This window comes from Cetorhinus maximus, chromosome 14, assembly GCF_964194155.1.
Source record: "Cetorhinus maximus chromosome 14, sCetMax3.hap1.1, whole genome shotgun sequence".
NCBI classification, from domain to species: domain Eukaryota; kingdom Metazoa; phylum Chordata; class Chondrichthyes; order Lamniformes; family Cetorhinidae; genus Cetorhinus; species Cetorhinus maximus.
This window is the reverse complement of record NC_135892.1, coordinates 13,409,624-13,422,374: the sequence shown is the minus strand read 5'-3', so window position 1 is coordinate 13,422,374 and position 12,751 is coordinate 13,409,624. Positions and strand designations below refer to the sequence as shown.

Sequence of the window (12,751 nt, the reverse complement as noted above, 5' to 3'; positions counted from 1 at the left end):
CCAGGCAAAGCATTTTCACCTGACTGCTCCCGCCCGCCCCCGCCAAGCCCACCCAACAAGGGAAAAATCCTGGCCCGCAAGTTCAAATTCTCAAAACTGCATTGGTGAGATTCGATTTCAGTTTAAAAACAAATCTGGAATATAATGAAACCTGATTTAACAGTGGGTCATGAAGTTGTTAGACTGCTGTTAAAACTCAAACGGTTCACCATTCTCTCTTTAGAGAAGGAAACCTGTCACCATTACCCCATTGGGTTTATATGTGATTTCACCAACATGGTTGACTCATAATTGCCCCCTGGAATGGCCCAGCAAACCACTTAACCATACCAAAGGAAAATGTGGTTAAACCAATGGACTGTTTGCCATTAAATCAACCCAGTTAACCCTGCGAGGTCCTCCTTGCTAACACTTGGTACTGGTGTCAGCGTTGGGAGACCTGAATTTTCAGTTTAATGCTTCTGTTTTCCACAGTTTGCTCTGAGTTACCAGCAAGGATTGCAATTCCTGCTCTCACTCTTTTGGGAATACTAATGGGCGTGGATGTCAGATGAGAATAGCATCAGTCCCAGCTGTGATGCCTTTGTAGTCAAAGAGCCTGCCAACATCTGTCTTTACATCAAATTTTACAGGACAGAAGCAGGCCATTTGTTTAAGCTGGTCTGTGCCAGTGTTTATGATCCACATAACCCTCCTCCCACCCTACATTATAACCATGACAATATAACCTTCCATTTCTCTCTCCCTCATGTGCTTATCCAGCTTCCTATTAAATGTATCACTACTGTTCATATTAACCACTCCCTGTGGTAGCGAGTTTCATACTCTCACCACTTTCTGGGTGAAGAAGTTTCTCCTGAATTCCCTACAGGATTTTTTTAGTGACTGTCTTATATTGATGGACTCTGGTTGGTTCACACATGAATAACAGCATCACTTGGTCAGTGATTTAGTCTGTAAATGCATTGCCATGCAATCGAGCTGGCCCAGGGTGGGATTCAGCTCTGTCTGATCATAGTTTAGAGGGCAGGCAGGTTTCTATAATCGGGCTCAGAACTCCCTGCCCATGAAGGCAAAAAGTAGGAGACCTCCCTCTCTCTGCACCTTTAACAGGCTCCTTAAAACCCACCTCTTTGACCACATTTTTCCCAAAAGTGTGGCCTTATGCCACATTTGTGTTTGACGACTGCTCCTGTGAAGCAGCTTGTGACATTTTACCACAGTAAAATGGCTATATAAATGTAAGTTGTTGTTGCAGGGAGGGTATTTCAGAGGTTAGGACCTAGGCACAAATTAGAGTCTAACCTTGTGGTTGCTATGTTAGCCCTATTGAGTGTACCGTATATCTAACTCTATCTCCCAATGATATGTTGCAGCTCAGGCACCCTCCCCTCAATGATCAAATGTGTTGAAGAAAACAATGGAATCGACAAAAGGATTTCTCGGTTTGTCCTTCCCATTGGAGCTACTGTCAACATGGATGGAGCTGCCATATTTCAGAGTGTCGCTGCTGTCTTTATTGCACACTTGAATGGTGTCACCTTGGATGCAGGACAGATCTTTACTATTATGTGAGTATCATGCTCTCATTTCATCCTTTTTTATGTAAAGAACTGACCATGAGGCATTTAGTGTCAGAAAGCTCTTACTCCAGGCTGCTTTCAGCCATCTTAGCACTTTTTTTTCTTAACTTCATCCACAGAAAGGCCGCTTTTGTTAAACCAGTGTCAATTTTGCCAGGCCAACCTCAGGGATCCAGCCCTATACATGAGATTGCCAGTTCAGTTCTCATTTGTGATGATTATTAAGTCATTTTATGCTATTGACATCATAGAAACACAGGCTGATACAGCACAGAAGGAGGCCATTCAGCCCATTGTGCCTGTGCCAGCTTTTAGAGCTATCCAATTCATCCCACTCCTCCCTGCTCTTCCCCCATTGCTCTGCAACTTTTTCTCTTCAAGTATTTATCCAATTCCCTTTTGAAAGTTCCGATTGAATCTGCCTCAACCGCCCTCTCAGGCAGAACCTTCCAGATCACAGCAACTCGCTGTGTTAAAAAAAAATTCTCCTCATCTCCCCCTCTGGCTCTTTTGTCAATTTTACTCTAAATGACAACCTGTGTTCATTGGCAACTTTTTTGAATGCTGAAACCCTCCTCACTTTGGACTTCTGGAAGCAATAAGAGAGAGAGAGATGATAGTTAGCTCGTTGCCCAGTTTGCATTCTGACCAGTCACAGAGGTGAAAGGACATTGTGTTAACTCACTGTACCATCCAATCTCAGTCATAACATACTTCAAAACAGGAAAAAGGGCCCTTGATTTAAAAGGAGATTTTTTTTTTTGAGTAATAGTCATAACAAATCTGCTCTGAACTTGCAGTAATCTCTGCTGCCTGTATCCTAACTCACACTAAGTCCTGTTTACCCATCAACCTGTGCTCGCTGACCCACATTGGCTCCCAGTTTGGTACAACGCCTCAATGTTAAAAATTTCATCATCTTTCCATCCCCTCCAAGGCCTCGCTCTCTCCCTATCTCTATAACCTCCTCCAGCCCTACAACACTCACAGATCTCTGCACTCCTCTAATGCTGACCTCTTTGTGCATTCCTGATTTCCCATCGCTCCACCAATGGCGGCTGTGCCTTCAGTTGCCTGGGGCCTAAGCTCTTCCCTAAATTCCCTCCCTAAATCCCCCCCGCCTCTCTAACTCTCTCTTCATCTTTAAGATACTCCTCAAAACTAACCTCATTGATCGAGCTGTCCTCAAACTCAAACTTTGTTTGGTGATCGATCCTCTGAGGTGCCTTGGATCATTTTACCATGTTAAAGATGCAATATAAATACAAGTTGCTGTTGTAGGTTCTCAGTCTCTCTGTTCCTGAACTGTGTAACCTCTGAGAGGCGCTGGATGGCAGAATCATCTCTTGTGTGGCCTTGAGGAAAGGACAGGACTGGGGCCTTCAGTTTGATGCCCCCTCCCCCACCAAGTTGCTGGCACAGGACAGGGACAAAAAGAGTTCCATTTTTGGTGTGTTTGAAACACTGACCCTGGGAGGGAGAAAATTACAGGAGGGATTGGGGGAATGAACATTCTTTCAAAGTGAGGTCTGATGTCATAAAACCAAATTGGGTTTTAAGGGTGCCTGGAGGTGACTTCACACTTTGATCCCAAAGGCCAACATAAAATGAAAAACTGGCTTTCCTTTACAGCCATATCCATTTCGATGGTTAACGTTATGCCTGAGCTTCAGAACTGCCAAGAGGGAGAGTTTTGGATCCCAAGGTTTGAGGCTGTATCATTGTTCAAGAATATCTGAGGGGAGCGATCACGCCTCGAGGTCTATTTGGTGCTTCCCAATAGCTGGGGTTTTTGACTGTTGTGGAGCTACAATGCTTTTTTGAGTAATAACAGTTAAAAGTAAAACTCACCATGTTGTTCTCGAGTTAAACACTTGCATTTTTTGTATTCTTGCCTTCCTGCCCCTAGTTTTGTCCAACAGAAGAGGAATCAAAGCAATTTCTAAGTAAATCTAGTTGAATGGCATTTGAGTGGAACAGGTACAAAGAGGCGATGAGTAGGAGAGTGTTGGAATAGTTGGGTCTGGAGGTAACCCAGGCATGGATGAGAGTTTTGGCAGCTGATAGGCTGAGGCAGGGGCAGAGGTGGGCGATGTTACAAAGTCGGTAGTAGGACACCTTTGTGATGGACTATAGGATAGGCTGCTTGTATTAGGCGAGGGGGAGGATCTCTATGTGGAGCAGAACATACTGTGACATGGAATCAGGGAGAGCAATTTGAAATAGTCGCGCCTCATTTGCCTGAAAGTCAACCCTGTGTCTCCACAAGTGAGTTCTCAACTTTTGTTTACAGTTAGATCATTAATCAAAACCAAGAGCGATGGTTAACTCAGCAAATCTCTTTCCTGAAAAATCAGGTTGAATCAAACCAGCTTCAATTCAATAGTTCTCAGACAAGATAGCATCTATTTGTGTTTCAGGAAGCTGGCACTGCAGTGCAAGTTCCTCTTTGAACAAAACTCCTTTCCTATTTTGACAGAACTTGCTGATTGGTGGGTTTGAGCTGCTGGTTTGTGTTTGCAGTTAGGTCAAGTACTCAAGTGTTGGCATTCTCTGGGTACAGTCCATCGATCATCACAACATCCTAGAGTTTGAGGAAATTTGGATCAATTAAATTTAATTTTGCTGTTACTCATAAGCCCTGTTGGTTAACCTATCCTTCCTCGACCTTCTTGACCTGTCTGCAGCCTTTGACATGGTGACTACTCCTCCTCTGCCTCTCCGCTGTCATGTGACTGCTCTCACCTGCTTCCATTACCTATCCAGTCATAGCCAGAGAATTCCAATGGCTTCTCTTCCTGCTTCCACACCATCATCTGCAGAATCCCCCAGGGATCTATACCTGGGGCCCCTCTTATTGGCCATCTACATGCTGCCCATCAGCGATATCATCTGAAAGCCAGTGTTAGTTTTCACACGTACACTGACAACACCCAGCTCTATCTCAACACCAACTCTCTCGACCCTCCACTGTTGCTAAATTATCAGACTGTTTATTGGACATCCAGTACTGGATTAGCAGTCATGTCCTCCAATTAACTATTGCTAAGATTAAAACCATTGTCTTCAGTCCCTGTCACAAAGTCTGTTCTCTAGTCGTTGACTCTGTCCCTCTCCCTGGCAACTGCCTGAGTCTAAACCAGACTGTTCACAGCCACGGTCTCATATTTGACCCCGAGATAAACTTCTGACCACATATTCGTGCTATCAGTAAGACCACCTATTTCCACCTCCATAACATTGTCTGACTCTGACCCTGATTCAGCTCATCTACTGCTGAAACCCTCATCCATGCCTTAGTTACCTCCAGAATTGACAATTCTATTCCAATCCCATCAGGCCTCCCACCTTCTATCCTCCATAAACTAGAGATCATCTTAAACTCTGCTGCCCAGGTCCTAACCCACACCAAATCCCATTCATCCATTGCCCCTGTGCTCACTGACCTTCATTGGCTGCTGGATAGGCAATGCCTTGATTTTAACATCCTTAATCTTGCTCAAATCCCTCCATGGCCTCATCCCCTCCCTATCTCTGTAATCACCTCTAGACCCATCCCTCTGGCATCTAATTACAATCGCACCACCATTGGCGGCTGTGCCTTCAGTTGCCAGGGCCGTAAGCTCTAGAATTCCTTCCCTAAACTCTCTGCCACTCCACCTCATTTAAGACGCTCCTTAAAACCTGCTACTTTGACCAAGCTTTTGGTCATCTGTCCTAATATCTCCTTATGGAGCTCAGTATCAAATTTTGGGAGCACCTTGGGTCATCTTACTACATTAATGGTGCTATATAAATGCAATTTGTTGTAGTTGTTTGAAATAATTGATGTATTAAAGAAGAAGTGAGAGATTATAACTATCAGGAAAAATTGAATAGATGGGAACTCGTTTCTCTAGAACAGAGAGGCTGAGGGGTAACCTAATCAAGGCGTTTAGATGTGGAGAAGATGTTTCCAGATGAGAACTAGGGACCAGCAATATATGATAGTCACTAATAAATCCAATGGGGAATCCAGGAGAAACTTCTTTACGCAGAGAGTGGGGAGAATGTGGAACTTGCTGTTATGTGGACTGATTGAGGCGAATATTATAGATACGTTTAAGGGGAAGCTGGTTAAACGTGAGGGAGAAAGGAATAGAAGGATATGCAGATAGGGTGAGATGAAGAGGGGTGGGAGGAGGTTCACGTGAAGCATAAATACCAGCATGGACCAGTTGGGCCGAGTGGCCTGTTTCTGTGCTGTGGACTAACTGGATGAAACGTGAGTGAGTGATGTTATGGCTGAAATGCTGCTCGTGGTAATTACAGAGTGACTGCAACGGCATCCAGTGTTGGAGCAGCGGGAATCCCGGCAGGAGGCGTACTCACAATAGCAATTATCCTGGAAGCTATCGGACTTCCCACCAATGACCTCTCCCTCATATTAGCAGTCGACTGGATTGTGTAAGTACTTCAGATCTCACTACAGTCCAAATTTTTACCTTTTTTTTCGTTGAAAAAGGGTCATTTATATTATATTTAAATGTTGAATTATTCATTTGCGATTTTTTTGCTTCCCGTTTATTAACCTGTGCCACTTGCAATGGTTGGAAACTCAGAATGAGCTAATGTTCTGGAAACCCGACATGACTTATTTAAAGCTGAACTCACCCAAATTCAAGAGCTAACTTGATAAAAGTGTTTATTCTCTGCTCAATATCAGTGGCGATTTAAGAGAAGTGATTTGAACAGCTGACCCCTCTTTTTAATCCATCAGACAAATTTCTGCCCAGAATAGCAGGAAATCTTGCTGTTTGGTGAATGTTCACATCCGAGAGGTAGGTGGCAGTGACTTTGCTGCCTGTGTCTTAACTGGCACCAAGTCCTGCCTCAATATCACCTACATTGGTTCCCAGTCAAGCAACATCTTTATTTTAAAATTCTCACCCTTGTTTTCAGATCCAAACCCCCCCTCCCATGGCCTCTCCTCTCCTTATCCCTGTAATCTCCTCCAGCCCCACACCCCTCTGAGGTATCTGCGCTCTAATTCTGCCCCCTTGGGCATTTCCAATCACGATCACGCCACCCTTGGTGTGGCTGTGCCTTCAGTCGCCCAGGCCCCAAGCTCTGGAATTCTCTCCACACGCCTCTGTGCCTGTCTTTGCCACTTAGTTGTAGGCGGCTCACCACCGCCTGCTCAAGGGCAGTTAGGGATGGGCAATAAATGCTGGCCTTGTCAGCGACGCCCACCTCACACATCTCTTTGCTCTTTTAAGACTTCCCTTAAAACCTACCTCCTTGACTTAACTTTTGACCATCTGCCCTAATATCTCCTTGTGCGGTTCAGTGTTAGATTTTACTTTATACACTTCCGAGAAGCACCTTATTACATTTATATAAATATGGGGTGTGATGTTGTTGTTCTGCCAGCATCTCGCCCGGGAAGGAGGGAGTCGAGGATAGGGCAATGTTGAATTTCTCTGTGGCTCTGCATTTACTGTGTAACCATTGCCTTTTGCCGACAGTACATTGATCAGATGGTAGGAGCTAAACTTTGCAAATAGCGAGTATTAATGAGAACACTTCTGGTCAGACGTTCCAAAGAAATGAGATAACAGAGGTGGGAATACAGAGGTGTGTCATGGCAAAAAATAGATTCTTGGTCAGACCACACTTGGAGTTGCTGTGAGCAGTTCCGGGTGCCACACATTAGGAAGGACATATTGGCTTTGGAGGGGGTGCAGTGTAGGTTTACCAGAATGATACCTGGACTCCAAGGGTTAAAATACAAGGAGAGATTAAACACAAACTAGGGTTGTATTCCCTGGAATTTATAAGGTTCAGGGTTGATTTGATCAAAGTTTTCAAGTTATTAAGGGGGACAGGGAGGGTAGAGAGAAAGAAACCATTTCTGCTGGTTAGGAGAAGTCTGGGACTAGAGGGCAGAATCTAAAAATTAGAGCCAGGCAATTCAGAATGAAATTAGGGAACACTTTTACACACAAAAGGCAGTAGAAGTTTGAAACTCTCTTCTACAGACAGCGATTGACACCAGATTTATTGTTAATTTAAAATCTGAGATGAATAGATTTTTATTAACCAAAGGTATTAAGGGATAGAGGAATAAAGTTGTATGAAGTTGTGGGTGAGGTGATGTTGGTAGAGGTAAGGGGAGGAAGAGAAAGACTATTTGGTGTCCAGTAATGGTGTTTCAGTTTACAGGTAGGTAGATCCGACATTGTTAACACAGCTGAGTGACCCACCTTAAAACTGCAGCAAGGTAACCAAGGTAAATGAAAGCATGAATAGATTCTCAGATAGTGTTGGAATCTTGACTTGGCTGTTAGCAAGATTTCTTTTTTGCTCTTTCTAGATTTCAGGCTGACAAATTCTTTTTGCTTTATGTTTTAAATAACAGTGTTTTCAATCCTGATTGGTCCCTGAGTAATGCACGTCCATGTGGAACTGATCTATACAATAGAGGGGAGTTCTGGTTAGGCTCCAGTTTGTGCTGATTTGGGTGATTCAGTCAGGGTGATTTTAGGGACAATACAAGAGCTGACATTGCCCCCAAAAAGCCATGAAGTAATAGAATGTCAGAACAGGCTGGAGGGGCTGAATGGCCTGCTCCTGTTTCTATGTTCCTAAGCTATGTTTAGTTTTCCTGCTCCCAATTCTATGCACTGAGCCCAGCTGTAAAAAATTTATCCACGTGGGCTTTGGGTAATGCCATAGTTGAGCTCAGTGCTGATGCCACTTACAAAGGGAAAGCTTTTGGGCAGCATTTACTCACTTGAGTTCCCTCAGAGCCACTTAGCAAGGTATCAAGAGGGCCAATCACCACCACCGGGCGTGGGTAAGGACTCTGGAGGGGTGAGCAAAGGTCTCCCATCATATTCTGAATGATTGATTCCTCTGACTGTGAATCAGGGACAGGAGCTGCACGGTGGTTAATGTCGAAGGGGATGCTCTGGGAGCAGCAATCCTTCACTACACCAGTTTGAAGGAACTGGACCCAGTGAAAATGGAGCTAACAGATGTGAAAGTTGAGGCTGTGGCTAACCCTAGTTCAGAGGAAGAAACATCTCCACTGGTCACCTACCCTGTCCAGCCCTCTGCTCCTGTCAACGCCATCGATCCAGAACTGAAAGAATCAATACTGTGAAGGCATCAGAATACCCGAGACAAACAACTGCTACCTGTGTCAGAAACCCGTTTCACCCTGGAGCATCTACGTGGGGTAAATAACCTCCTGTGTTTTTGATTTCTGATTATTTAATGTGCTGGTTTGTTCTGTGGAAACTAGTGTTGGTATCACTGCCTTAGTCATCTTCATACTGGTCATTCCATATTGGTTCAAGTGAAAATCACACACCAGTCATGAGGAAACATTCCCAGTGAAGATTCTCGTGAGTAGCACACCGTGGAAACACAGGGTGACTGGCTGGGATCTCAATCAGTGACATTTCAGCAAGTGTAATGTTTAAGAACTTCAATTATGTTTAATATTTCTGTTTAACTGCCCTGTTATTTTTCCCTATTTAAACATTAATGTCTATAGAATAAGATGCTTACTGCAATGTACCTCTTCCTGTTAACAGGTAAAACGGGAGACGTCATATGTTCTAGTGTTAATCATTAATCTTTCACACTGAGCAAGTATTCCATTGCCGTTTACAGTATCCTCTATATCATCACATGAATGTGTTACTGTGTTGATGACAAAAAGACTTTTCGGACAGAAGTGCATTTCGGATGTTCGAGATGTTGCTCTAAACTCTTAATAAGTCTTGTGCCTTAAAGTGTATTCTCTCTGCTTTACTTTGACTCCTCTTCAGTACAGGACCAGCTATCTCTAGCTTGATTTCGACCCAGCAGGCTAACAAGCAGGGAAATGTAAACGAGAAATTCCCACAACCCAAAGATAATGCAACAACAAAATGGAAAATGGTTAACAAAGCAAAGAGCTTTGCTTCTCTGTGTACCACTTTAATATGGAGCAGTGCAGAGTTGCTGCTACATGCTTTCGGTATCCCCTGGCAGCACATTGTACAGGATAAGGTTCCCCTACTGGGCCTGCCTTTGTATCTGAGACTGGAGAAGCACAGAGACTGGTGGCACTGGTTTCCTGAGGGTGTGTTAAACAATTAAACGCTAGAAGATCTGCATGTAAAGAAGGTAAGAAGGCAAAGGCTTCCAAGAGATTTAATTGTGTTTTTTATATAAACTATTTTGGCCTGAATTAGCGAGCGTTCCTCATTCAAATGTATTCTTCCAAATCTTTTTTAAAAAAAACATGGGGCAGCATTTTCCCCCCGTTGGGATGGTTGGGGGGAGGGGGGGGGTGGGGGTGGTGGTTGTGCGGGAGTAGGCAGGTTCCCGATCGGGGTGCGCCGCCATTTTATATGGGTGGGCCAATTAAGGCCCACCCAGCGTGATGCGTGCCCGGAAGCGCTGTGCGCTCCCTGTGCGGGCGAGGGGAGGGGGATTCCCTGAGCCGGGAGTGCGCTCTTTCACACACGCGCACAAGAGAGCGCACAGATCCCCCTGAGGCAAAGTGCCGCCTCAGGGAGATCGGCTAAAATGTGAAAAACAGATTAAAGAATAGAAAAAATTTTACTGACATGTCCCCTCATGTGACACTGTCACACGAGCTGGGCCATGTCCATCACTTTTATTTGAAGAGCATGTTAAGATTTTAAAACCCTCATGAAACCTCATCCGGCCCGTGGATGAGGCTTCATGTTTTTTCGGAAGGCCGCCTAGGCTCTTCGCCTGCCCGGCCAACCTTAAGGTTGGACGGGCAGGTCCATTAAGTGTTTTAACTACCTCAGTAATGGCCTTAGGTGTCTGTTGACAAGTCGGTGGGTGCGCAGCTGACTTGGCTGTGCGCCCGCCGAACTGAAAATCTGAATGACGCGGGGTGACTTTGGGATGCACGCCCGATGTCACCCCGTGTCATTTTACACATCGGCGAGCGGGCCCCACCCCCTCTCGCCGACCGGAAAATGCTGCCCGTGGTTTCCTTTTGTAAAAACCCCCCTCGTAAAGATTAAAATGCAAAAAAAAGTAAAAATAAGATATTCAGCAATGTGCCCACCATGATAGTTTTAGGAACAGTTTTTAAAGTTTCAAAGGAACAATCGAGACCTGCATTTTGGAAGCTTTTCAATGTTGAAAGTGACACTTGGTGCCTTCGCGATCTTTTGCCACGTTTATGCCTATCTCCCGGGTACACTTTCATCTTGCAAGACGTTTTTGCAACACAGTTTAGTGCTTTAAAGCTACGTGTAAAGTACTCCAATCCAGGTATGTGTCCATCGTCATGTTACACTGAACCAAGCCCCACTATCTGGAGGATTGGCATCAATTTTTCTAAAAGCTGGTCCTGTCGGGATAGGGGAACAATTCTTGACCAGTCCAGTTAGAACCCGCTTTCGCTGCTCACGGTGCCAGCTTCCACACTGACTTTTAATGTGAAGCAAGTTGCAGCGTTTTGTTACTAATCTCTTGAGGGAATTAAGCAGGAGAGCATTTTTACTGAGGATCCTTAACAACACTTTTTATCTGACGAATTATAATCTCATTCTGTGCAAACTATTTCCTCCGCTGTGAGAATGGAAGATAAAGAAAAAAGAATTACCTTCCTTTCGTAACTTTATTTGTGTTTGTAAACAAATGCAATATATTACAATGAATCTAATGCCAATTTCTTTTGTACTGATATACTTTTTGTTAAAAGACAGTATTTTGCTTTTTTATATATGTTTTGTTGCTAATTAACTTAATATTTCATCTGGAACAGTAGATTCTGCCGAGTTCACAACCTCATCTTCAGATCTCTCCATGGCTTCTCCTCCCCTCCCTATCACAACGCAGCACAGCACACATAGGGAACGATAGTGTTGTGGTTATGCTACTGGACTAGTAATCCGACAGATGGACTAATAACCTGGAGATCTGAGTTCAAATCTCACCATAACAGCTATGGAATTTGAATTCAATTAATGAAGGTTGGGAATATGAAGCTAATATCTGCGGTGGTGGCCCCAAAAGTGTTTTGTCATTAAAAACCCATTTGGTTTGTTGGTGTCCTTTAGGGAAGGAAATCTGCTGTCTTTACCCAACCTGGCCTACGTGCGACTCCAGCAATGTAGTTCACTCTTAACTGTCCTCTGAAATGGCCTAGCAAGCCACTCAGTTGGATTAGGGACAGGTCACAAGTGCTGGTTTTGGACAGTCACAATCCCACAAGCGACCAAAAACAACACATGTGCAGCACAGCAGACTAGTAATAGGGCAATGCCAGTTTCTTCTTTCCGATACCCCTCCTACCCCACCCACCCTCTGCCCCACTGCTGGTTCCAGCACAACCCACCCCTGATGGTGTCTCACCTCGTGTGGATTCGCTGAGTCGAGCAGACACCAGGCCTTCTCTCCCTCTAACTGCTGCCAACTCCTGCTCCGCCCGTGTGTCTGATTAAAATGCAACATGGGTAGCGAGGCCTGGAAACAGGTGGTGGCCCCTTCACGGATTCTCACTTGGGGAAGATTATTGGGCAGAGTAGGGGCTGGGACAAGGAGCAGGAGATAAGGGCGCACATGGAAAATATCATTTTAAAATTCAAGCGATTTATTTCACACAAACACAGTGGCCTTATTTTTCTCTGATTCCAGTAATATTACTGCAGCTCCCAGCATTGTTCAACCACCTCAAACTGTTCAGAAGGTGAAAAGGACAATGATAGTTTGCACTTGTTACCATGACTACTGCTGATTGATGTCTGTCTTGTATGTTTAAATTATGTAATTTAGCCTGTCGTGATGTAATTTATAGCCTATAACTTCTAACGTAACAACGTCGTTCCTGCTGTGGATCACATTACAAGCAAATGCTGTGAATTTAAAGTACTGACTGTCATACTCTGGAATTAACAGCAAATCTATATGCAATGTTCTTTGAATAAAGTTCAAGCTGTCAATGTGCTATCTTTGTATTTTTCTAACAAAATCCTACTGTAGCCATTTAGGGGGTTTATGTCATTTAATGTTGTTCACATTTAGAGTTTATGGCTTAAAAAAAAGAGGGAAAAAAACAGGAACTAAATTATGAAAGGTGTACCTAATGCTCGTTTTGCAAGTGCAGTGGAACCTCGGGAGGTGTCTCTATATTTACACCTTAAGGT

At 44.1% G+C, this 12,751-nt stretch overlaps 1 protein-coding gene across 2 annotated transcripts in view; it reads left to right on the top strand.

The window, feature by feature from the left end:
- slc1a4 (solute carrier family 1 member 4) overlaps positions 1-9,892 on the top strand; it is a 36,686-nt gene extending 26,794 nt beyond the window's left edge. For both annotated transcript variants that reach the window (XM_078556505.1, XM_078556506.1), the window contains exons 6-8: positions 1,377-1,571; positions 5,895-6,029; positions 8,496-9,892. In XM_078556505.1, the coding sequence (XP_078412631.1) occupies positions 1,377-1,571; positions 5,895-6,029; positions 8,496-8,730 (565 nt within the window). In that variant the 3' untranslated portion in view covers positions 8,731-9,892. The remainder of the gene's footprint in view (positions 1-1,376; positions 1,572-5,894; positions 6,030-8,495) is intronic.
- Positions 9,893-12,751: the final 2,859 nt, after the last annotated feature.